The sequence below is a fragment of the Dendropsophus ebraccatus genome, chromosome 14 (genome assembly GCF_027789765.1).
Source record: "Dendropsophus ebraccatus isolate aDenEbr1 chromosome 14, aDenEbr1.pat, whole genome shotgun sequence".
NCBI lineage: Eukaryota > Metazoa > Chordata > Amphibia > Anura > Hylidae > Dendropsophus > Dendropsophus ebraccatus.
The window spans coordinates 43556157-43581802 of record NC_091467.1 but is presented as its reverse complement, the minus strand read 5'-3'; the positions used below and the strand labels follow the sequence as shown (position 1 = coordinate 43581802).

The 25646-nt window shown below is 46.2% G+C and overlaps 2 protein-coding genes across 3 annotated transcripts; both read left to right on the top strand.

The window, feature by feature from the left end:
- The first annotated feature begins 3762 nt into the window (after window positions 1–3762).
- Window positions 3763–6309, top strand: ANAPC11 (anaphase promoting complex subunit 11). The gene is made up of 2 exons (XM_069952310.1): window positions 3763–4055; window positions 6068–6309. Exons 1-2 carry the CDS (start codon window positions 3947–3949, stop codon window positions 6211–6213), a joined length of 255 nt encoding a protein of 84 aa, XP_069808411.1. The 5' UTR covers window positions 3763–3946; the 3' UTR covers window positions 6214–6309.
- Window positions 6310–14283: 7974 nt separating this feature from the next.
- NPB (neuropeptide B) lies at window positions 14284–17948 on the top strand. Of its 2 annotated transcripts, XM_069953319.1 has the most exons (3): window positions 14284–14448; window positions 15943–16264; window positions 17676–17948. In XM_069953319.1, the coding sequence occupies exons 2-3, from the start codon at window positions 15983–15985 to the stop codon at window positions 17802–17804; spliced, it is 411 nt and encodes a 136-aa protein (XP_069809420.1). In that variant the 5' UTR covers window positions 14284–14448; window positions 15943–15982; the 3' UTR covers window positions 17805–17948. The 2 variants fall into 2 exon arrangements, with proteins under 2 accessions (XP_069809420.1, XP_069809419.1); XM_069953318.1 differs by lacking the exon at window positions 14284–14448 and having other exon boundaries at window positions 15629–16264.
- Window positions 17949–25646: the final 7698 nt, after the last annotated feature.

Here is a 25646-nt window from a genome sequence, read left to right as displayed (position 1 = left end):
ATCTGCTATGATTTAGAAGGTGAGGGAGACTTCAGGGGTCAGAGTACAGGGCTGTATACCCTGCAATACAGAATATGCCCCTCATCAACTCGCCCTCCCACCCAGTACAGGGAGCTCTTAAACCAAAACAATGCTCTTAAACCAAGTCACAATTTTGAAAAACTGTGAGCTCTTAAACCAAAACGCTCTTAAACCAAGTTACTCTTAAACGAAGGTACCACTGTATACTGATATCTATAATGGCCTTGGATGGAAAATTCGATAAGCTTCACTGTCTATGAGCCCAATCCCTGGGAATAAAGTCAAAATAAACTTTACTACTTGTATTTTAATTATATTCATATAGTTATTGAGATTTCTCTGCTTTCGCTTTTTTCTTTTTCTGGAAACTAATGCCAGAATACCAGACTTCAGATTTAAAGGCAAAAAAGAAGAATTTACAATGTTTATATTTATTTTTAAAAAATTTTTAATTGTCAATGAAAACACCAAAAACTGGCGCTGTGCATTTTTTTGGCTCAAAAACACTGCAGCCATATGTTAAGTGAAAGTCAGAAGGGAAATATGACACACTAGACCCAAGTGGTGTTTTATTCAGGGCATTTTTTGCCAATTTCCATACCCCCAAAAAACTTTGTGTCTGACAGAAGCCTAAATGTAGTGTCTGTGCTTCCTTTAATGTCGGAAAGAGGAACAAGTACAGGCCGCACTCTGAGCATTGCATGGCAACATCTTAAGACGTCACAGAACTCTCATAACTGCCCATCACAGCGCCCCCATAACAGTGACAGTGCCCCATAATAGAAACAAGGTTTTAAGATGACCCAATGCTGCCAGCCCCAAACCCCCATAGCAATGCCAAACACAGTACCCCTAAAAAGTGATTGTCGTAGTGCCCCTATAAGAGTAAAGAGTGGATATGATCCAAATGTATCCATATGGATGTATATGTAATAGAAATCTGCAGCTGGATTACAGTACCAGCCGTGTAGATGACATTTTGCCCCTGTAGACTGACCTGCTGTGCAGATATTAAATCTTTAGCGTAGTCAATTAATGTTGCAAATTGTTTGCAGATTTACCTCATTGACTTCAATAGAGAAGTCAACATCAATAATATATTCTACAAGCATCCCTATTCCTACAGATGGATCTTGCTGGGAATTTTAAATGAAAGGTGCAAATCCGACAGCCAATCATACTGCCGACTTATATCCTTAAGACTCTGTAGTGCAAATTCCCTGCAGATATTGGACAGAAACATTCAGCAATTCTGTGCACAATTACCCCAACGTTGCCTGTCACAGAACCCTCATAATAGTCACTGCCATATATTCAACATAATGAAACAAGGTTGTCAGACACCACAACTCAATGCCTGGGTAATAGTGCCTGCCATGGTTGATCCACAGTATTCCATACACACCGTGCCCTGATAAAGAGGTCTTAAGTAACACTAGAATGGTTGTGTATGATGGTATACAAGCTTGCATATATTATGCTGCCTGGCAAATGAATGGAGTGTGAACAGCTGCCAACTCAAATAGGACAATCCTCGGTTGACCATGGGGGTGCTCAGTCTTTTAAAAGTTATAGGTATCAGCACATATTTTGAATAGAAGAATCGGACGGCACTCACCCATAAATGCAAGGTATTTTTATTGTAGCGTACAATCACTGATCATAGTGGGAGACACATAGCAAGCAGAAGCATTCCACAGGCGACGGCCAGTTTCGCGCGTACAGCGCATCTACTGGCCTGATAGAACTATCTAGCTAGTAGATCAGGCCAGTAGATGCGCTGAACGCGCGAAACGGGCAGTCGCCTGTGGAATGCTTCTGTTTGCTATGTGTCTCCCATTGTGATCTGTGATTGTACGCTACAATAAAAAGACCTTGCATTTATGGGTGAGTGCCGTCCGATTCTTCTATTCAAAATATGTAGATTGGATGATGGTTGCCGTGGTTATGACCATTATGTGGTTGCTGGTAATGGCAATCACAGGGCCCTCAGAGATGCGTACCCAACTGCTACGCCGGGCAGAAGTGAAGTCAAAGGTCCCTGGCCTAACCGGAAGTCCTAGATTGGACGTGGCATCTTTGGTTCCTGTGCGGCCAGGAGTAGTAGCCGAGGATAAAAGATTTGTTGTAGTGTAGTAGCAGCTCTGTGTCAGAGGTCTGGTGTTGTAGCCTACAGACCTCCGGCACAGAGTGGCTACTACACTACAGCAAATGTTTTATCCTCAGCTACTGCTCCTGGCCGTGCAGGAACCAAGAATAAAACGTCCATCTTGGCATGCGGCCGTGTGTCATTGAAAATGGCTGCATGTGTCAGTGCTGACACACTTCCTCTGTGGACTCTTTCAAGAAATGTTTTTAAGTTTACTATCTACAATTTCCACTGTGAAGATAATTTTTTGTATATTTTTTACCTGTTATTTCATGGCATTTTTTCATGGCCTGTATTGTCTGTAAAAAATTTTTTTCAATAAAACTAAATAAAAAAAAGCAGTCATTAGGAGTGATCTGACTGTGGTCAGGAAGTGACTTCCTCGTCTGTAAAGCGACCTATCACTGGGGCAGTCCCCGGCGCCTTCTCCCCACCTCACCAACCTGTAGTGATTGGTATTATTAGGCTGCGTTCACACTTGCATTCACATTGCATTACCGCGTTACATTGCAGTCATTAATCATCTAATTGCCGTAAAGGCGTCTATCATTGCATGAACACATAGACACTCTGTGTGCGCACATACCCTTAGGGTATAGGGGAAAAGCCATCAAGGATTGCCTGCTGACGCCTGGTTCAGGCAGTGGGAAAGCGAGAACAGGTTAATAAAGTGTCCACATCACTTTAAAAAGCTGTTGACATATCACACAGACAAGTAAAAAATTTAAAAAAGGTCAAGGTCTGGGTGTTCAAACCCCCACTGATCGCTAGGTAGAGCCAGGAGGATGGTGAGGCTGAGCACTTCTATCCCCTGCTTTCCCTGTCTGTGTGACCTGTCAGGACATTAGCTGATGCGGCTACAAGCATTAAGAGTATTGTGCTGGGTGAGAAGAGGCAGGAAGGAGTTAAAGGGGTTGTTCACATTTTTTTTTTTCAATTTCAAAAAATCTTGAGTCTTCCAGTACTTATCAGCCGCTGTATGTCATGCAGGAAGTGTTGTATTCTCTCCAGTCTGACACAGTGGTCTCTGCTGCCACCTCTGTCTGTGATAGGAACTGTTCAGAGCAGTAGCAAATCCCCATAAAAAAACCTGCCCTCCAGACTGGAAATAACACCACTTCCTGCAGGACATCCAGCAGCTGATAAGTACTGGTAAACTTGAGATTTATTTTTAATTTTTTTTTTTTATTATTTAGATTTTCTCGCCCCAGTTGATTTGCAATAAAAAAATAAATAAATTGTGAACTACACCTTTAATGGTTCTGTCCAGAGATAAAGGGGCACAACCCTCTGTTGCTTCTTATTGTGTAATACCTTCTACTATACTGTATGTATGACTAGTAGATTAACCCCTTCTGCCCTGCAATACAGCTCTGAGATCAGGGGGAGGCGCTGCTGCATGGCTCTATGTCATCATATAGCTCTCCTCTGTGATAGGGGCCATCAATGGGGCGCCTCACTGCTGAACAGGTTAGAGATCACTGTACATCCCCCAATGGCCAGCAGAGGGCGCTGTAACATCACACTACACGTATCCCTTCTACACTGCAGTCTCCCCGCTCCATCGCGCTCACGTCAATCACGTCCGACTTTGAATGAAATGGCCTGAAGCCACGCCCCCTGCAGGCGTAACCAATCGAAGACGAGGAAAGCGAGTGGCAGACCTGAATAGCTGATGGATCGGCCGCTTCCGGATGTAGAAGATAACGCGTGAACTATGATGTAAAGAAGGCGCGGTACCGCATCAGCTGACGTTATAGAGATAATAGCGGTGCCATGAAGGTTCACATTAAGGCCTGGAATGGCGTCGCTTCATGGATGTGGGTGGCCAATGACGAGAACTGCGGCATCTGTCGTATGGCATTTAATGGCTGCTGCCCGGACTGTAAGTATGTGGCTGCTGCCCCTCACAGGGTGGCATCGTGCTCAGCATCTGGCAAATATATGAAACTGGCCAAAATGGTTCCCCATAGCAACCAATCAGGGCTCAGCTTTCATCTTACATGAGCAGAGGACACAATGCAAGCTGTGCTGTGATTGGTTGCTATGGGAAACAGAAGCCGTCCTCTCTAGATGATGCTGGGAGCGAAAGGGTCAGGGGGGCGGGGCTGTGCTGAGCCACAGCATGCAGTCTCCTGGCTGGATGGAAGGGGGCGGGGCTGTGCTGAGCCGCAGCATGCAATCTCCTGGCTGAATGGAAGGGGGCGGGGCTGTGCTGAGCCGTAGCATGCAGTCTCCTGGCTGGATGGAAGGGGGCGGGGCTGTGCTGAGCCGCAGCATGCAATCTCCTAGCTGGATGGAAGGGGGCGGGGCTGTTCTGAGCCGCAGCATGCAGTCTCCTGACTGGATGGAAGGGGGCGGGGCTGTGCTGAGTCACAGCATGCAGTCTCCTGGCTGGATGGAAGGGGGCGGGGCTGTGCTGAGCCGCAGCATGCAGTCTCCTGGCTGGATGAAAGGGGGCGGGGCTGTGCTGAGTCACAGCATGCAGTCTCCTGGCTGGATGAAGGGGGGCGGGGCTGTGCTGAGCCGCAGCATGCAGTCTCCTGGCTGGATGGAAGGGGGCGGCAGGATGTATAGTATATAGATGCATCTAATGTATACTGTGTGGTGTATATTTTATACAATAGGAGGCAATGGCTGACAGTTATGTTTAGTGGGAGCCATGTAAAAAGCCTGAGGCCTCCTCTGTACAAGTGTAAGATTAAGTTTACACTACGGTTGTGTTCTCCTTGACTTGTCAATAAGCACAGATAGGCATGGGCCCCGTTGACCTTAATGGCCTGAATGTAATCGGCTAATGACTGTTAGGGTAATTTTGTACATGTTTGTGCTATGCGTTTAAGTCCAGTTACCTAAACACATAGATCCAGGGAATGACCGCGAGGAGTCACTGTCTGGACCCGCGTCTGTCTATGCTTGTATACGTCTGTATTTTGACTGTAGTTTGCCGACATATACATGAAACGTATATTGCCCAGTGATAGTGTAAATCCCTATAGAGGACGGTTACTGCCCAACTGCATAGATGCAAAGTGATTCAGTTTGGGTCATCAGGACTAGGGTCGGTCTGGGATTTGTAATTTACATGCAAACACTTCTTGGTATCAGGAACATGTAAACGTGACAGGGTCTGACCACCGTTGTATTCATTCTGTAACAGTAATGTTTATGGTGCGGTCCTTATTATCAGAGGGCACCTTAGCTGTGCGCTAGTTCTTTATTACTGCTCTCCTGCTAATCCCCAGTCCTAATGTCACATTAGACAGTTCCTCTGCCAAAGAATCTAACAGTATGATCTCTCAAACACGGCTGGTATGGCGGGGAGAAACCACTGACCACATGTCCCCCATGACTTGTGTTCCAGTCTCCGATCTTCAGCGAGTGACGTCTTCTTCGGGCGGCGAACAGCTCCGACTGTCCCGAATGCAGGCCGCCCTCTGCAGCGTCATCAGCCACTCAGCAGCGATTGGCTGAGCGTAACTGTGCTCAGCCAATCGCGGCTGAGCACAGTTATGACGCGGCGGAGGGGGGACGGCAGCAGCGATTCGGCCGTCCGTCCGAAGATGACGTCTGGCACAAGATGGCTGACGGGCTCGACACGGATCAGGTAATGTATAATGCACCAACACTTCCGGGTACACGGGTGGGGGTGGTGGGACACAGGAAGGGGACGATTCACAGACATAACATACATTACAAAGTTGTATAACTTTGTAATGTGTGTTATTCTGTGAATAATCTCTGAGCGCCGCACTTCCCCTTTAAGGGTTTAGTCTGTCATATACAGATCGTATATCACGGAGTTGTTAATCTGCCTGTGAGTGTCACGTATGAGATGAATGTACACAGGTCCTATCTTATAACTATCATTTCCTTTGTGTTTTCTTCTCTCTACAGGCAAGGTCCCTGGAGATGACTGCCCCTTGGTGTGGGGACACTGTTCACACTGCTTCCATATGCATTGCATCCTGAAGTGGCTGAACTCCCAGCAAGTGCAGCAGCATTGCCCCATGTGCCGGCAGGAATGGAAATTCAAGGAGTAACTCACTCTGAGATGTGTCTGCTACTTGGCAGCCCATTATCACTTGGTTGTGCTGGGGATTCTAGTCCCAGCAGCCCATGTTACAGAGACTGCCAGAATGTAAATTGATATAAGAGACAACAGAGTGTCTAGAACCCGTATAAGAGGAATATAAAGAACCCTTTCTGCCTGAAGACTCTTACCCCCCCCCCCCCCCATGCAATTGTACCATTCCAGGTGCCCGTTCCTCTGCTGCCCTGTAAAATTTTCAGCATATAAATTGCAGACGCTTCCTATTCTGCTAATTACCTCCGTATTGGCGACACCTGAGATTTGTCATTTCCAGTTGTAAATCGAATAAAGCGCATTGACGCATTCTCTTCAAAAGACAAATCTGCTGGGGATCATTTGTTTGCATGAGAAATTAGGTATTCTTTTGTGGAGTAGATGATGTGCGGTGGAGGGGGGGGGGGGGGAGAGAATTGAGCTTATATTTATTTTGTTTATTACAGAGAGGTCAGTCCTGTTCATTGTTCTAAGTTGATCATTGCATTTCTTTAATTTGTTTTAACCTCAGTATAAAAGTAGCATGAGATTAACCTGTTCACTGCCACAAGGAGGACAGTTGGCTATAACAACCTGAAATCCAGAATAGGCGAAGAATTGTTTTACTCACCCATTCAGCTCTGGTGGAATTTAAGCCCTATTGACTTCTATAGAATTTCTCTAGCAGAATCCCTACAAAGGATTGACATGTCAATTCTTTGGGCGGAAAAAAATCAGCAGCCGAAAATTCTGTGTGAAAGTTCAGCTGTGAACAAAAGGGCAGAAATCCCATTGAACACAATGGGACATTGCTCTGTTAATAGTTTACGGAAAGAATTTCAAGCGGATTCCACTTCAAATCCCTTGCTGATTCTTCAGTGTGAACATACCCTAATAGTGACCTCTGCTCAGTTGCGTTCAGTTAGCTAATAGGCAAAGAGCTAGTGTAGGGCTTAGTTGTACTAGATAGGCAGGAGAGTAGCTCATAAAGACCCAAAATTACTTTTGATGACTACTAATCTGACATTGAGACCCAAAAAAACAACATCTTCCATACAGTATACTGATACAATATACTATTAGTGGTATACTGCTAATAATATACATTTCTGACAAGACAGTTCCCTTGTTCCGTTGTAAAGCCAGCATGTATGCGGTATATATGTTGCAGTGACATGAAAGAACTCAGGGATTTGATCAAATCCCGGGAAATGATGAAATGGCCAAGCCCTTCCATAATTTTCCTGAAGAAAGTCAGTGATTTGATCAAATCACTGACCCCTTTCAGGGAAATAATGGAATGAGCGTAAGGAGTTGCCCGGCTCTATATTTATTAAGTAACACAACAACCGGACGGGACCAGGGGCGGACAGGGGAGCAGAAGCAGGAGGCAACAGCACACGGGACCGGAGGCAGTGGCAGTTGGGGAGTGCTGGGCCTCCCTCCCAGCCGGCAGCATCACACAGCACACGGGACCGGAGGCAGCATGACATGGGACGGGTGCAGGAGGCAGCAGCACACAGGACCGGACGGGATGAGGCAGACAGGGGAGCAGGAGGCATCAGCACACGGGACCGGAGGCAGCATGACATGGGACGGGTGCAGGAGGCAGCAGCACACGGGACCGGACGGGATGAGGCAGACAGGGGAGCAGGAGGCATCAGCACACGGGACCGGAGGAGGACAGAGGAGCAGAGCGGGTAGCAGGAAGCAGCAGCACACAGGACCGGACCGACGGGATGAGGCAGACAGGGGAGCAGGAGGCATCAGCACACGGGACCGGAGGAGGACAGAGGAGCAGAGCAGGTAGCAGGAAGCAGCAGCACACAGGACCGGACGGACGGGATGAGGAGGACAGGGAAGCAGGAGGCAGCATCACACAGCACACTGGACCGGCTGCAGTGGCAGATGGGAAGTGTTGGTCTCTGTCGGGGAGGCTCTCTCCTCCCAGCTGGTAGCATCACACAGCACACGAAAGCGGACAGGGGAGCAGGAGGCAGCATCACACAGCACACGAAAGCGGACAGGGGAGCAGGAGGCAGCATCACACAGCACACGAAAGCGGACAGGGGAGCAGGAGGCAGCATCACACAGCACACGAAAGCGGACAGGGGAGCAGGAGGCAGCATCACACAGCACACGAAAGCGGACAGGGGAGCAGGAGGCAGCATCACACGGGACGAGGTGGACAGGGGATCAGAGCGGGAAGCAGGAGGCAACAGCACACGGGACCAGACGGAATGAGGCGGACAGGGGAGCAGGAGGCAGCAGCACACAGCACAGGGGACCGGACGGGACGAGGCGGACAGGGAAGCAGGAGGTATGTTACAGCGGAAATAATAGATTTCCATTCTATCATTTCCCTGAAAGAGGTTAGGGATTTGATCAAATCACTGACTTTCTTCAGGGAAATGATGGAAGGGCTCAGCCATTTCATAATTTCCCGGGATTTTATCAAATCCCAGATTCTATCATTTCACTGCAACATATATATTACTCAGAATTGTGATGTATTCCAATAGGCATTTCTCTTCTAAAACCAGCATCTAGGGGTTGTGTGTGTGTGTGTACCACGCTGAATTGGGTCTTATAGTATTACACAGTTACACAGTCTGGTCATAACATACAACATGGGCAAGAATAGCGGCAGAGGATGAGGTTGTGGGCATAGTGATGATGGTGCGGGCGGAGACTATGGGCATGGTGAAGAGAGGCTACTGCTGAGGGAGAATGAGAACACCACTTATCCAGGATCCCTGGTCTCCTCTCCCAGTTAGCAGGGATGTGTGGTAAATCACTATTGGATCCACAGCAGTATAAGCAGGTGATGACGTGGCAGATGGCAAAGTAATTTTTCGACCACCCAGTCTTCTGCGGTGACCAGTCTCCCTAGCCAAGGCACTGGAAGTTTCAATCCTCCATCTGATCATCCTTTCTCCTAATTGTGTCACTCTTAAAAACTGAGTGATTCCCAAATGGGGGACTCCCAGGAACTGTTCTCAGGTCCCTTCCCTGATTTGGAAGCATTGCTTCTCTACACCATCTCTTTACAGCAGCCTCCATCTTGTCATCACAAGCAGAACAGGAAGTCTCATTTTAAAGGCGTACTCCAGCCTTTTACTATGTTTTTACTCTTATCTCACCACACAATTTCTTCAGGTCCCTGCTGATTGCTCCCTCTGTCACTTCCAAGATGGACTCATCTCAGCAGTGACAGCCTGCTGAGCCTAGTAAATTGCTGGAGTACCCCTTTAATATTAAGCCTAATTGAAAAAAAAAAAACAATTACCAAAAGTTCTTTAAAAATATATGTAATATAAAAACCTGATTCAAACAGTAGATCATTTTCTGATGATACATTCCCCTTAAGGATACGTTCACACGTAGCAAAAGTGGCGGAATGAACATGTTCATTCTTCAGCGCGGAGAGAGGAGCTGCTCGAGCCTCCCATAGACTACCATTATGACAGGGAGGCTGGCGGCATTCACCACCGCGGAGGAATTCCGCCACTTTTTCTGCATGTGAACATAGCCTAAGAGTGATGGGTAGACCACTCTGAGTCTTCATACTCAATCCCTACTATCAGTTTGCGGGGAGCACATGAGACCATATTGATGGCTGGGCCTGTTACTGACCAGACCCCCGTCTGTGTTTGTCTTTGACCCTGTGTGATTATTAGGATTCCTAGTGTTGTAAAGAGCACACGCCATTCAGGAACCTCCCTACAGAACCATAAAGAGCTATAGAGAAATGTGTGTATTCCGAGCAGCACAAATAGCGGAGACATATTATCATGCTAACTGCTTGTAACTAGCAGCTGTGTTCCCTGTCTGCCTTGTGCTGGGGGAATAGCAGAGCCAGCTGTGCGGTCCTGCACTGCAGAGCCACTGATAAATATTTTATGTACAGAGGAGGGTAGCTGCAAACATGTCAGGTGAAGAGTAATTCTCTAATATTTGTAGATGTGCAGCAATGTGAATGTGTCTTGTGTAATGAGACGGGTGAATGTGTCATCTCGCAGCACAACACCGCAAAGTAACTACCAATATGGGGAAGTGTTGTGTGAAAGATCCATCATTGCCTGATAAAACCAAGTTTATGGTTTACCCCTACTGATTTTTACAATCTCACTGTCTCTTCTGCACCCATTGGGTGTTCCCCAGCATGGAAGAGCTGTTCAGTCTTCGGAACTGTATTCTCAAGTAGCTGGGGCTCCTATGGATGTTATGGTTACTGTAAAACTGGAATATAAGAGGTTAAAGGGGTACTCCAGGGACACAAAAAATGTTTTTTTAAATCAACTGGTGTCAAAAAGTTATACAGATCTGTAAATTACATTTTACATTTTGAAAATCTCAAGTCTTCCAATAAGTGCTGCTGAAAGTGGTGTAGGGTTGTATTCTTTCCAGTCTGACACAGTGCTCTCTGCTGCCACCTCTGTTTCATTCGGATTTTGACATGCATGCTTTGTGGCAAGATGCAAATAAATAGTACAAAAGGTGTGGAAATAAGAGAATCAATTTGTCACCATTCCACTGTCATCTCAGCTGGTCCAACACATGCATTGGGCGAATAATCACTCACGGGGTATTCATCCACCATTGGTAAGATTTATTAGTCACAAAAGATGCAGTGTACAATAGGCTCACAGCTGATGTTCACAGGCACGTCATTGTGTTGTGGCAAAACGCATCATCCAATTCTATGGTCCCGAGGGGAGAGTTATGACTTTCCCCTCAAACCCAACACTCCCCGCCCCCCCCCCCCCCCCCCCCCCCCCCCCCCTCGGCTTCCTGGAAAACATGAATACAGCCATAGCAATAGGCTGTATCCATGTTTTTCAGGACTCCCTGGGGCTGCATTCAACTTCTTCTTCAGCCACCGGTGAACTAATGCTGCACACTCATGTTCGGATGGGCGCGAGCATGCTCTCATCTCTAGCTGGCACACAAAGCATAAACATTACTGACACATAGTGACTAGAGATAAGCAAACCCGATCATTCGGCATTTGATTAGCGGTGGCTGCTGAAGTTGGATAAAGCCCTAAGGCTATGTGGAAAACATGGATATAGTCATTGGCTGTATCCATGTTTTCCAGACAACCTTAGAGCTTTATCCAACTTCAGCAGCCACCGCTAGTGAAATGCCGAACGCTCGGGTTCGGGTGGACTCGAGCATGTTTGAGATTTGCTCATCTCTAATAGTGACTGACTAATATGTCCATACTGAATAAATCCACTATACGCAGACCAGTATTCCCGAACCCCCCATTTAGGAGTAGATACACACTGCGCAGGCCATATAAATGATTACTGTGCAGTTACATCCAGTGACTCATAGGTGACGTTTTCTCTGATCAATGTCATCCTTTTTTTTCTTCATCAGGCTTAGACCAACCGTGATGACTTCTTTCAGAGATAAGAGAAACAGATTGCTGAACTCAGGGAGACCAGCCAAAACGACAACACTGCCGGCTGCTAGTGAAAGCGCTCAATGCAGTGAAGTCCTAGGTGCATTGCCCCCTGGGAAACTTGAATATGGAAAAGAAGAGCCCGTGGAGCCTCATTAAAGAGTCTCAAAACACAGGACTAGCCAGATATCCCTCCAGGAAGGACCCAGCCAAGGGGCAGCTCCTGTAAGGAAACCACCAAATCCACCATATTAAGTGGCCCTATAAGTCAATGTAATGACAAGGGATAAACCAAGGCTAGGTAACCATCCACATACAGCTGTTTCGGGGTGTTTCCCCTCATCAGTGTGGAGCAGGATTCTGGCTAGGTGGGAGCAATGCCTAGTAGAGCCATAGACATAGAATCTGACAGAAAAAACATCCTATTTAAAAACCTTTCCCTCCTCTATAAAACGTCCCATCTTATAGCCCCCCAAGCAGTAATAATGCCCCTCTTGGAGTACTACACAGTAATAGTGGATAGGTAAATAGGTGCATTTCCTATAGAAGGTAGGTTGTTCCCCCATTAGGCAGGTAATACCCCCATTAGCTAGGTAATCCCCCATCAGCCAGGTAGTCTCACCCCTAATGTAGGCAGGTATTTCCCCCATTAGGCTGGTTGTTACCCTATTAGTCAGGTGGCCCCACCCCCATGTAGGCAGGTAAATTCTTTGTGTTAAAATAAAAAACATAAAATAAAACATAGTGATTGGCTCTCCCACACATTGATCTCCCTTGCATAGCAGCCAGGCCACCTCCTCCCCAGTGCTGTTGCCAAAGAGTGATGTTATTGGCACCTGCCCTCTGTGGGGTGGAGGCCACTGCCCGCTATGGCCCCGTTCCCACTGAGCAAAGGGGCCTATTAGTGTAGGCCGCAGGTCTGATGCTGCCTGCAGTCTTTACTGACAGCTTTCAACTGCATACGTGCGTACACATACAGTTGGAAGTTATGCTTTTTGGCTTGGGGATCCTGGATTCCTTAAAGGACAACTAAAGCGCTGATTAAAAAAAAAAAAAAAAAAACTGAACTGAAGCTCCAGCTGGTGCCTTCATTTTTTTCTTCACTTCCTGGTGTGGGCTTTCCCATGATGCACTTTGTCTTCTGTGATGTCTAACTGACTGTAGAACTGTTAGATGGTTTACAGCTTTCTCAGCCAATTACAGCTGAGCAACCTGAGTAATCTGACAAAGGGAGGCTGGCTTAACAGGGCTTAGACCAGTTTCCCTCTTGATGATGTCATTGTCACAAAATGGCTGCCACAGAAAAGCCTGGGGTCAACAGTCATTAGATGAGAATGAGTTTACTTCACTTCCTGGGGGGAGGTAAGATATGGAAGGGGGGCAGATAGGTGATTGAAGCATATTGCAACGTTTTTGTAACTTTGTAAAGTGGTTTAATTACTGAGAAAAAGCTTTTCACCAGAATTGTCAATCAAGTAGGGAGCACCAAAGCGAAATGTAAAGGGGTAGGTTTGAATGGGGATTGGCCACAGGGGCAGCCAAACCACTCACATTATGATTCACTGGATGGATTGTGGGGAGGGGTCATAGACTGACCACAACCACCTGTGTATTAGACCCCATAGCAGCCGCATAACCTGCCTGGATGTCATGTATGCCACTGGTTTAAAGTTCCTATGTCAACATGTGCTGTTAAAGGGGTACTCCAGAGACTGTGGGCAAGTTCCCAACACAAGCTGCAGGGCTCTGATCCCCTGCTTCTAGCACAGAGCGGTGACAGCAGCTCCCACTGCAGAGGCTTCCTGCATAGCGATCATCTCACGCAAATCCTGGTGGCAACAGAGGATTCGCCTCACCCCCAACTGCTGCCACTAACCGGAAGTACATATGTATATAAAAAAAAAAAAAATTTTTTATCAAGTTATATTACAAAGTAATAGGCTGTTTGGCCGCCCGTCAGTGCAGTGACGGCTGTTGGTACATTATTCTAGTTTAGGTGGACTAATTGGCCTTTGGATGTGTCTTTAAATTTAATAGTAAAAACCGTAAAAGGACAGTGAAAAAAAAACCTGTGTGTGAACTACTAAAAAATAATGTCCGCTGTTTGCAATAGATGTCCGAAAATAACTCATGATCATTATTTTGACGTCTGTGCAGACAACATCCATTATTTTATACACTGTGTGCATTGGACATCTGTCATTCTATTGACTTTAGTGCATTGCATTGAAGTCAATTACATTGCGGCGATAATGGACGTCTTGTTTTGACGTTGTGTGAACATAGCCATGTATAACAAAGTAATACCACTATATTAAAGCAATCTATTTAACATAAATTTTTAACCCCCGGAGTACCCCTTTAAGGTAATAACTGCCTGACATATAACCCCATATCATGCATTATGGGGGGGAAATTTCAGGTTTCATCTTAATATACTTCATTAGAATGGCATCAAACGTTCCAGCGTTATCTTCTTGGCCAATATAGGCTGGTTAATGATCACTTAAAGGAGAAGTCCAAGGGTTTTGAAAATGAAACAGGGGCAGGGGGAATTTGATAACAAGTACAGACTTACCTCTCCCCAGGCCGTGGTGAGCGGCAGGATGAGCCTCAGAACCCCCGTCGGGCTCCCGGAGGTACACATCATGACCCAGCTGATAGACTGGCCACTCCAGGATGCCGCTCCAGTCACTGATCAGCCGGGACAGGCACATTTCCCCGAGTCGTGACGTCATCACAACTTGGGGGGAAAAGTCCTGAGGCTGGTCCCGCTGCTCACCATGGGCACTTAGGGAGGTAAGTTGGTACTTGTTATCAAATTACCCCCTGCCAGCTGCCGCATTTAGAAAAAAACCCTGGACTTCTTCTTTAATATCCTTTTCATCCAGTCCTCAACACTCTATGATTCCTCTCAGTGGCCTGTCTGTTACTGTACCATTATGCAGCTCTGTCCTGATCTGCGTGCAGTCACTGCCACCACTGGAAGATCGTGTTACTATCCAAGTCGAGTTCTGTGCTCAATCAGAATTGGGCTCCTGCACAGAACTCACCTTGCTCTGGCACACCCATAGTTACCTGATATGCTGGCAGCAGCAGCAACTGTACCCAGATGGGGATACAACTCTTTGGGGTGTACCCAGGAACAGTCTGTCATAGCATTTGGTGCTTTTTGGACCACACCTTTGTGGCATTCCAGGAGGCCTGGCTATCTACCACAACTCACCCAAAGACTAGCCTAGATATTGACAATGAAATCAACTGAAGCTCCATTCCCTGTTTATGTATCTGTCTTTCAATGAAGCTTTGGCCTATTATTTATGCCCCCACTCCCTCATGACTATCTGTAATGCTTTATTGTCTGATTTGCGTCTATGGTGACTAATGTGTTAGTGTAGTTTTGTGGTGTATTCTAGACAGACGTACAGCGCACAGACTTGACTGACAGTCCAGCACCTATAGGTACAACTGATGCCGGAGTAATGGGACATTACTGTAATTTAACCATGACAGCACTGCTCATACCTATCAGTCTATAGTTTGTATAGTAATGTACGTCACAACATGTTTTTCTTTACGCTCGTATGTCACGAGTTGTCCACCATCACGTATGTCACGGAACACCCTACAGATAACCTAAGCCTCCCCCCATCGTATACTGTGGGAGTCTTGTGAGTCACCGGCTGGTCTATCACAGCCCACTGACTAAGATAAGAAGCGATCAATTCATCAGATGTCAGATTAATGGGAAGTGTCAGATCACAGGCAGCAGATATTGGAGATGATAAACGGAATACTATTCTGACAGATTGCTCCATGACAGTTTATGCGAGCACTTTCCATAGGACTGCCTAATAAAACCTGAGTGCCCCAATATCTCCCAGGGAAACAGTATGTTACCAATATGTTCTCGTGTGACAGAATCAGCTCGGCAGAGTCTTCGCTATCACTTCTATTTAGCTGGGAAGCTAAGAGTCCTGTACATGCAGCATCTGTCACTATGAAGATTGGCTTTTTGGGTCAATTGTCACAGTATAATCAGAACTACCCATTCTTTATCACTTACTACCCAGTCAAATCAGATCTGTCACTTGGAAGAACATCTCCATATCCTTCGCCCTGGGCTTCTTGCAGATTTACTGACTGATCAGACAGCTGTCATGGGCTTAATATGAGAATAACAACATCCCTCCACCCCCAGTCATCTCGCACACCGCCATCCTCCCCTCCTGGTCTGAGTTGGCATGCACACCCCTCTTCTCTATAAAAGTCTGCCACTCTTTCCTCCTTCAGACTCGTTTCTCAGCACAGCCCCAAGCTGCACATCCTCATCATGCTGTCTCTACGTTCTCGCTCTTCCCTACGTCTCACCTTGATATGCAGTGCCCTAGCTCTGCTGCTCTCCTGCCAAGGCACCAATGCCTGGTACAAGCAGACGACCGGCCCCAGCTACTATTCTGTGGGAAGAGCATCAGGGCTGCTGTCCGGTATCCGCAGATCTCCAGACATTCGACGCTCAGAGCCAGAAAATGCAGGGGACAGTGCAGAGAATATGGAAGACAACTTCTTGAACAATTTTAGTAGCCAACGGCAAGGAGCGTTGCTGAAAAGTATGGTGAGTATTCAATTTATTCTCCATATCACATTATTCCAACTACTGACTCAAATGGTAAGTTCCTTTAGGATGCATTCACACCTACAGGATCCGCAGCAGATCTGCAGCAGATTTGATGGTGCAGATTTGATGCTGTGTTCAGTTATTTAAATGAAATCCGCTGCGGATCTGCACCAGAAAATACGCTGCAGATCCGGTAAGTGTGAACGTACCCTTAAGCATTTATATTTCTTGGCTAAGGGGGCCTTTACACAGAGAGATTTATCTGACAGATTTTTGAAGACAAAGCCAGGAATGGATTAGAAAAGAGGTAAAATCTCAGTCTTTCATTTAGGACCTGTTCTCTGTTTATAGTCTGTCCCTGGCTTTGTGGCTTCAGAAATCTGCCAGATAATCTGTCTGTGTAAAGGTACCCTTAGTCCTGGGTTACATATTATATGCAACCAGGTATGTCTGCAAAACTATCAAGTTAATTTAACTGGAAGTTTTATAATAGGACAAACTATAAGGAATCATTGAGGAGTTTCTTATGTGTCTGAGGCCGAAATCTAAGCAGCAATCTGGTTGCTGAAGGTTTCGCTATTTCTCACTTACTGGGTTCAAGCTAGTAGATTTAAAGTTTCCTTCACTGTGGTCTGAAAATAATTCAGACAATCAAAGACAATTCAAGGCTTTGATATTTCCCAATATGTCAAGGGTTATTCATGGGGTCACATCCGATTACTTATCTGTTACTTTTCTATGTAAAAAAAAAAAAAAAACTATCTGTCCTTGTTTCAGTCCTATAGCTAAGTTATAGTGGGGACCAGTTCTGAGAATAGTAAGAAAATGTAGCCAGCCCCATTTACTTGAATGGGGATCAGCTACAGTACCCTGCACAACTACCCTGTTAAGGGAAAAACAGTGAAGGGTTCCAGCACTCCACCAGCATTACATGCCCTTCCTTCTCACAATAGGTGGGTATTGCAGATGTTAGATCCCTCGTGATCAGAAATTGATGACATAGCCTTAAAGGGTATTCCCATATTATAGGATACGTTCACACACTATTTTTGCTCAGTATTTTGCAACCTAAACCAGGAGTGGATTGAAAACACAGAAAGGCTATGTTAACACACTGCTGAAATCTAATAGCCTCAATTTAATAGTGCCATTATCTTAAAACAACCACCGTTATTTGTTATTAAATGGCGGCCATCCACTAAATTTTAACAGTGCGGGAACATTGCCTTTTTTGTGCTTTCAAACCACTCCTGGTTTTGGTTACAAAATACTGAGCAAAAATACTGTGTGAATATAGCCTTCTATATATTTCCACAGGTGCACTATGGAATTTATATATATATATATATATATATGATACAACTTTACTTATGACCTTTGTATTATCTTTATTCTATCTCTTTTCTAGGCGCTGTGTGTAAAAGACGTGTCTCCGAACCTCCACAGCTGCGAGCTGCTCCCAGACACCTCCAGCACCTTCCAGTGCAAAGCTCAGATTTACCTGTCACTGGACAGCTCCGACTGTCTCAATCCCTGACCCCCCACCCCAGAGACTGCCATGTACCCTTCCTTATTCTGCCGGACCCCTGACCTTTAAATAAGGGGCCAGACATTTGTGTAGATTTGTACTTGATTCTGTATGGGCTGCATTAGAACATAATGGTTCAACCAATAAACTTAATAAATGGATGACTTGCCTTCCTGTGTCTGTGTGTCAATGTGTAAGGGTGAAATACAGGGGGATTAAAAAAAAAATAAAATAAAATAAATTAAAAAAAATATATATATATATATATATATATATATGTATATTCATTTCAAGAACAGAGGCATATCCCTGTGATGTAAAACCTACTTATAATGCAACATGATCTGTGACAATACCAGCAACTGGCATATACATATGTATGTAACCCACCAAACCGCAAGCCCTAAAGGAGTTGTTCAGCAAAATATAATTTCTTTCAAATCAACTAATGCCAGAAAGTGCCAGAGATTTGTAAATGACTTCTATAAAAAAAAAATCTCAGGTCTTCCAGTACTTATCAGCTGCTGTATGTCCTGCACAAAGTGATGTATTCTCTCCAGTCTGACACAATGCTCTCTGCTGCCACCTATGTAAGGAGCTGTCCAGATCAGTAGCATAGAAAACCTCTGCTGCTCTCCAGATGAAAAAAGAATACACCACTTCCTGCAGGGCATACAGCAGCTGATAAATCCTGGAACACTTGAGATTTATTTTTTTAATAGAAGTAAATTACAAATCTCTTTCACTTTCTGGCACCGGTTGATTTGAAATATATTTTTATTTGTGAACTACCCCTTTTAGTTAAATTAATAATCAGTAAGAAACAATGCACCAAGCTCAAACATAGACTGATATATTGAATATTACTAAGTCCCAGCATCAGAGTGGATGTGACAGGTCTACTCTGTTAGTAATGTAGTCCCCCACCCCCCGGGTATCCAGCTGCTGGAATTTATATACAAATAATAACCTCCTCTCGTGCGGCTTTATTCCATTTTATAAAGCTCGCCGTGATCTGATTTATGTCAACACAATCTAATTGTGCTTATAAGCTCTGCAGTCCAAATAATGCATAAGTAATATGCCGGTCCCTGCTGTCTATTACCGACGAATACATCCTCATAAACAGACACCTGCCAGGGACTCTATGCCAACCAACCTCCTGGGGCGAGAATCACAGTCATGCAATTCAGTAAGGGAATGGGGCATACGGTAATGTATGGGCACAGAGGCGCAATGGAAGAGCTCGAATACTTTGCTGTGAGATGATAGAAAAGTATTCCCCCCCCCCCCATCTCAGGAAGTCTGGGTGACATTAGTGCTAGTCCCTGGCATAGTGATTAACAGCAGATAACAAGGGTCACGGCCTATCTAATGTGCGGCTCTAATCATCGCATTAAATCAGAAGCAATTTTCCACTTTCTGATTGGAAAAACTAAGAGAAATGTAAATTAATTTATTTACAAGACTGTCACCTTGACAGAGGCGGATGACAGTTCCCAGAATTCTGTTGACATTTTCTTCATTTTACCTTGCACATATGGCTTAAAGGTTTTCTTTAGTTTGATGTAAATACATCTTAATCCCTATATACTGACAATGACAATATATGTTCGGCAACTTTCTTATATCATTTGTTTCATACCAAAAGAATAAGAATTTTAAAGATGTTGCAAAGCTTCCTATTAAACGGTAAATAAAGGAGTCTTCCAGCAACTGTGGGCTGCCAGGAAAACAGATGCAGCCTATGGATATGTTCACACAACGTAAGTTCTGTGGGAATCACGGCTGTTGTTACAACGGCCGTGATTCCCACGGGACTTACGTAGTGCTGCCTTCTGTGGGAATCACGGCCGGAGTGTTTACACATAGGGGGACATGCATCATCCGGCAAACTGATGATTTTCAGCGTAAAGTGCCGATATGCGAATGATTTTATTCGCAAATGGTCGATTTGTGAATAAAATATTCGCATATCGGCACTTCACGCGGAGTACGCCAGGGGGGGCGGGGAGGGGGCGGAACGGGGGGCGCGGACTCAGAGTCCGCGCGATTTATCATTTTTTCAACTCAAAGATACGTCGAAATCCTACTCCACCTTTCAGGTGGCGTAGGTTTTCGGCTGTGCGCACCGACGCGCACGGGAATTATGTAGAGACAGTCCGCCTCTACATAAATCTCTGTAGCGCCGGAGATGCGGGGATAAGTCTGGTGTAAAAAACGCCGGACTTAATAAATGTCCCCTATAGTATACACTCCGGCCGGGATCTCTAGCGGCGCCGTAGAAAACTGATATGTCAGTTTTCTGCGGCTGCGGCTACAACGGCTGCGGGCACTACAACTCCCAGCTTGTACTGACAGTCTTCAGCCCTCAGGATATGCTGGGAGTTGTAGTGCCTGCAACTGTTGTAGTTGGATCCTAGTTTAAAAGTTTGTGCTAGTGTACTGTAGTGACCGTGGGGCTGTGTCAGTACACTACCGCAAACAATACCATTTAGACCCCAATGGTACACAGGCTCTGCACACAAAAGTGATTACAGTGCAGTTACTAATGACTCAAAGGTGACGCCTTCTCTGATTGCCGTGGCTCACTTTTTGCTTTCTTCTCCATCTGGCGCAGTCATCATGAAGACTTCTCCGACCACAACTAGTCTGCAGGTGGGCAGCTGGGGGTGACTGGGGAAGGGAGGCAGCTGGGGGTGGCAGGGGGAGAAGCTGGGGTGACTGGGGCAGAAGGGGAGCTAGGGTAACAGGGGCAGGGGAGCAGCTGGGGTGACAGGGAGGAGGAGAAGCTGGGTGACAGGGGGAGCAGCTGGTGCGACAAGAGGAGCAGCTGGGGCCACAAGGGGAGCAGCTGGGGTGACAGGGGGAGGGGGAGAAGCTGGGCGACAGGGGAAGAAGTTGGAGGTGGCAGGGGGAGAAGATGGGGGTGGCAGGGGGAGACGCTGGGGGTGGCAGGGCAGAGGGTGGCAAGGGAGACGCTGGGGGTGGCAGGGGAGATGCTGGGGGTGGCAGGGCAGAGGCTAGGGGTGGCAGGGGGAGCAGATGAGAAGCAGGGGGAGTGGTCGAGGGGCAGAGGGAGCAGCCGGGGGGAAGAGGCAGGCAGGTGTTCCCCCCTATTGCAGGGCCAGGGTTAGCTTCTGGCACATTGAGCCTGTCACACAGGCCGGAAGCTCACAGTGCAGCCCCGCAGCGCCCGGACTTCTCCCCTGCTCGGGAGCGCACATGAAGTGACGTCATCGCGCTGGTGTCGAGCAGAGGAGAAGTCCGGGCGCTGCGGGGCTGCACTGTGAGCTTCCGGCCTGTGTGACAGGCTCAATGTGCCGGCAGCTCACCCTGGCTGCTAATCTACACCCCGGCCGACCCATCGAACCACCCCCAGGCGCGGACGTCAGCAGCAGTGGGGCGGCGGAGAGGGGGTTAACAAAAAAAAAAAATTAACAAAAAATGTGTCCTGTGGGTGCCGGACCACGGGTGTCTAGTGGCAAATATGGCCCTGTCTGTGGCGCTAAAGATCATCTAGCCCCATGTTGTGTGAACATAGCCTAGGGCTGCATCCAGCTTTTCCACACACCGGGAGTCAAATGCCGAGCATTCAGGTTCGGCTGACCCTGAACATTTGGCAAGCTCTCTCATCTCTACTAACCATTCTTTTTGTTATCACAGAGAAGTCGTTCGCGGAGATGCGCATATCTGCCGGCACCATAGACACCATTCTATGGCCGGCCAATTCCACATTCCGCCGAAAGTAGCGACATGTCAATTCTTTAGGCAGAATGCGGAATCTGTCTGGCCATAGAATGGTGTCAATGGCACAGGCAGAGACGCGTGCGGCAGTGAGCGGGTACTAGCGCCAGATACCGCCGGAACTTATCCGCGCGGATTCCGTAGTGTGAACCCCCCCTATTAGAGCTGGGTCATCTGTTCAGGTTCTCTAATCCAAAAAGATTACATTTCAAAAAGAGTATTTCTACCTTGGTATTAGACTATGTAGGTTGCCATACACCAACAATAACTGTTGGCCAACATTTGTTCAGCTGACTGTCCTGTCTTGTCCTCATCATATACATGAATGTTTGGCAGCACTGAATGTTCATGCTTCAGTTATGCTGCAACAAGACAGCTCTCTCCACGATGCAGATGATGTTGGTCGAAAGAAAGGTCGGCATTGTTAAGATTTTCAATGCCAAAGCCTTCTCTCCACCAACCTCATCTGTCTGTAGAGCATGGGTCTCCAAACCGCGGCCCTCCAGCTGTTACAGTACTATATTTCCCATCATGCCTGGACAGCCAAATCCAAAGCTTTAGCTGTCCAGGCATGGTGGGAATTGTGGTTTTGCAACAGCTGGAGGGATGCGGTTTTGACACACATGAGATTTATCTGACAGATTTTTGAAGCCAAAGCCAGGGATTTGAGAAGAGGAGAGATCAGAGTCTTTCCTTTACGACCTGTTCTCTATCTGTTCCTGGCTTTGGCTTCAAAGATCTGTCAGATAAATCTCTCAGTGTAAACACACCATATGCACATGCAACAACTCTTGGCTGAACCATCATTTAGTCGACTGTTATCCCTCCTGTCCTTGTCTGGGCCAAACATTTATGTGCTGCAGCTCTGGAGACAGCTTATCTCACACAGAACTAAGCGGTCAAGCAGAGAAATTCCATCATCTCTTGGTAGAGACTCAGAAAACCCCCAAACACAATATACTGATGGCCTTCATACACTAAAGGCCTATTCCACTGAACGATTATCGGACGTATTCGGCCGATAATCGTCCCGTGCCATGGAAGGCAACGATCAGCCTACATCGTTCATGTCGGCTGATCGTTGCAGTCGTTTGTTTTTCAACATGTTGAAAAACAAACGACTGATACAGCACGATCTGCTGCAGTCGCTCCGTGGAATAGGAGCGCCCTCCCGCAGCTCCCCGGACTCACCTGCTCGCTGCTGCCGCGTGAAATAGCGGCAGCAGTGAGCGGCGAACGAGGAGCAATCGAGTGCGCTCCTCAAGTCGGCCCGTGGAATAGGGGCTTTAGACGTCAGTCTTAAGTGTACCGGCACCTTTATGCTTGACTTACTGTGCTGGTGCCACAGCGAGACTGAGCAAGGTTTCCTTGAAGATTACAGGAAATCGCTGAAAATCCCGGCATCAGACCACTTTATGATCAGCTGTTTGTCAAGGTACTGTTATTAAAAGTGGGGATTATCTATCATGGAGAATCCCTTTAAGAGATTAGAAACTAGAATAAAGGAACAAAGGACCATAAATGTCACCAAAAAACAAATAAGACACCCAGAAGGGTCGCATCCCATTACTCAACCCTAGAATTGTTTATTGTATGGTTAGAGGTGATAAATGTCTGATTACTAAAGGGCTTCCAGGTACATTAGGTGAAGCAGGTCTGTCACACAATTGCATTACCTAGGAGGATTCCTACACAGTGGGCAATGTTTCTTTGATAGCAATTACACTCTTGACCCTGGTGGCTTTGGAGGATTCTCTGGTAACACAGGATACCACTAGACTCATAGCAACAATTTGTCACACTACTTCCCATAAGGTCATGTCCAGTATAGGAGCCTGGAGGGAGAACCATTATCTGTGTCAATTAGACTAATTTACATGTCCATTCATGGATCAGGTCAAGGTAATTTACTATTAACTATAACAGGTCAGGGTTAGCCTGCTATGCTACTCGTGTGTCACCCCTGCATTTCCTGTGTTATTCTGATCCGATGACTCGACATATGACCAAACGGCGTCACATCGCTGACTAACAATGGATAAGACAAGCCCTGAGAAACTATGAACTAGAGGTACATGTATTTTTAATAACCTTACAGAGAATAAGCTATTAATAAGAGGATTTGGCCAAGGTAACAAACCAGTGACAAAACCAAAAAACCATAGACATTAACAATGATAGGTAAACGGCGCCATTTTACAGTAAATCTATGGTGACTCAGTATTCATGTAACAATACTCATACTTTATAGCAAGCAGCTGATGATGAAACATGTGGGGGTTGTTCCACACATCTTTAGTTATTCGAATAACAATCCATTCAGTCTCAGTGTCACTTACACTTATTGTTTCTTTATTGGACATGCTGGAATACTTCCATGGCCGATCGTGTCATCAAACCCACACAATAAACACTATTAGAGATCGAATGTACGGCATTTGATTAGCGGTTGCCGCTAACGTTGGATAAAGCCCTAAGGCTGCCTATTGGTGAATCCATGATTTCCAGGCAGGCGCACAGATGCGGAACCCTACAGCGACAAACGCACTCATATCAGTAAGCCTGCTTACTGGCAGTGGCGAGAGGTATTACACGCCTAGGTCCTGCCTCTTTGTCCTCGCTGTCATTGGAATAAAAGTCTTTTTTCTTCATGTAACGTCACCCATATGTAGTTCCACTACTTAGTATATAGCGCCCTCTGTGCATCACCTATGTAGTAGATGGCATCCTCTGTGTAGTCCCCCTAAATTAGATGGCCCACTGTGTAGGCCCCCCTTTAGAAGATGGCCCAGTGTGTAGACCTCCTCTAGTAAATGGCCCCCTGTGTAGGCTCGCCTATAGTTGATGGCTCACTGTGTAGGCATCTATTTAGATGGTCCTATGTGTAGTCCTCCTATAGTAGATGGCCACCCGTTTAGATCCCCCCCGTGTTTTTTCCCTGATAGATGGCCCCCTGTATAGCCCCCCCTTTAGCAGATTGCCCTACATGTGGGAGGTGAAATCCCCCCCGCCCTTTGTCATCATCATAGGATCCACCAGAAGATCTTCTAGTAGGCCAGTGACATGATCAAATGTGGTTGGTTTAGGTGGCCACCCTAACAGCCCATATTATGATCGACCCGTTTCTGGCTTGGCTTATTAAACCCATGGTTGTATTTTAAGGCTTCTTAAAGGAATCACACTGACCTGAAGGGAAAGCTACTGCCAAAAGGTGACATATCAGAGGGATACTTTGCATATCCCACTTCCCAAAAGTCTTCTTGTCACTTATTGAAAGCAACCAAATGTCATTGCAAATTATGGAGAATTATCACACTAAGTATATAAGAAAGTTACAGGCCCTGTTAATCAAACATAAAAATTGGAAAAATCCCTTTAAGAGAGCTTGACATGAGGTTGTAAAGACACGGCCTAGTGTGCCGTCCCCTCAGCTGCCCACTCTTCCAGGAACACTGTTAATGAGTGCGGTAGAGAAGGGCCATGGATTAATATTGCTTCCGCTACCTCAAGCCCTCATTAAAAACATGGGAGGGACTGGTGATCGGTAATTGCTATTCTGTTAAATGTTGATTCATGCAGAACCTTCAGACACCAAAGACTAGAACTAGAGGGATGTCACCTTCTGTACAAACAGTTACAGCTGAAAATGCCAGCACTAACGGTACCGGTCAGGAAAAGTAGAAGTTTGTAAAGTCATCAGACTTGAACAGGAAAAAGGAAAATGATGGCTCAAAAACAAAAATGTCCTGAAGTGGCCAAGTCAGGGTGTAGATCCCAATCCAGAAGAGCGTTCAGGGCTGTTTACTGCCCCCCAAATACACCCCAAGAAACCACACACAACACACTGGCAGATCTCTACTCTCTATCCACTTCAATGTCTACAAAGTGACTAAAAATATCAATCCTAAAGAAGAGAATCAGGATCCTGATTCACCGACAAGAAATGACCCATTTGTCGTCCACACATAAGTTTTTGATCACTGATCAGTGATCAAAAAAAGAAGGACCTGCACTGATACAGTACATCTTTGCAGAATGGAAGTCAATGGGTCCATTTTTAACTGATGAGACATGGATGCACCACCAGTGTGCGGTGCATTTCTC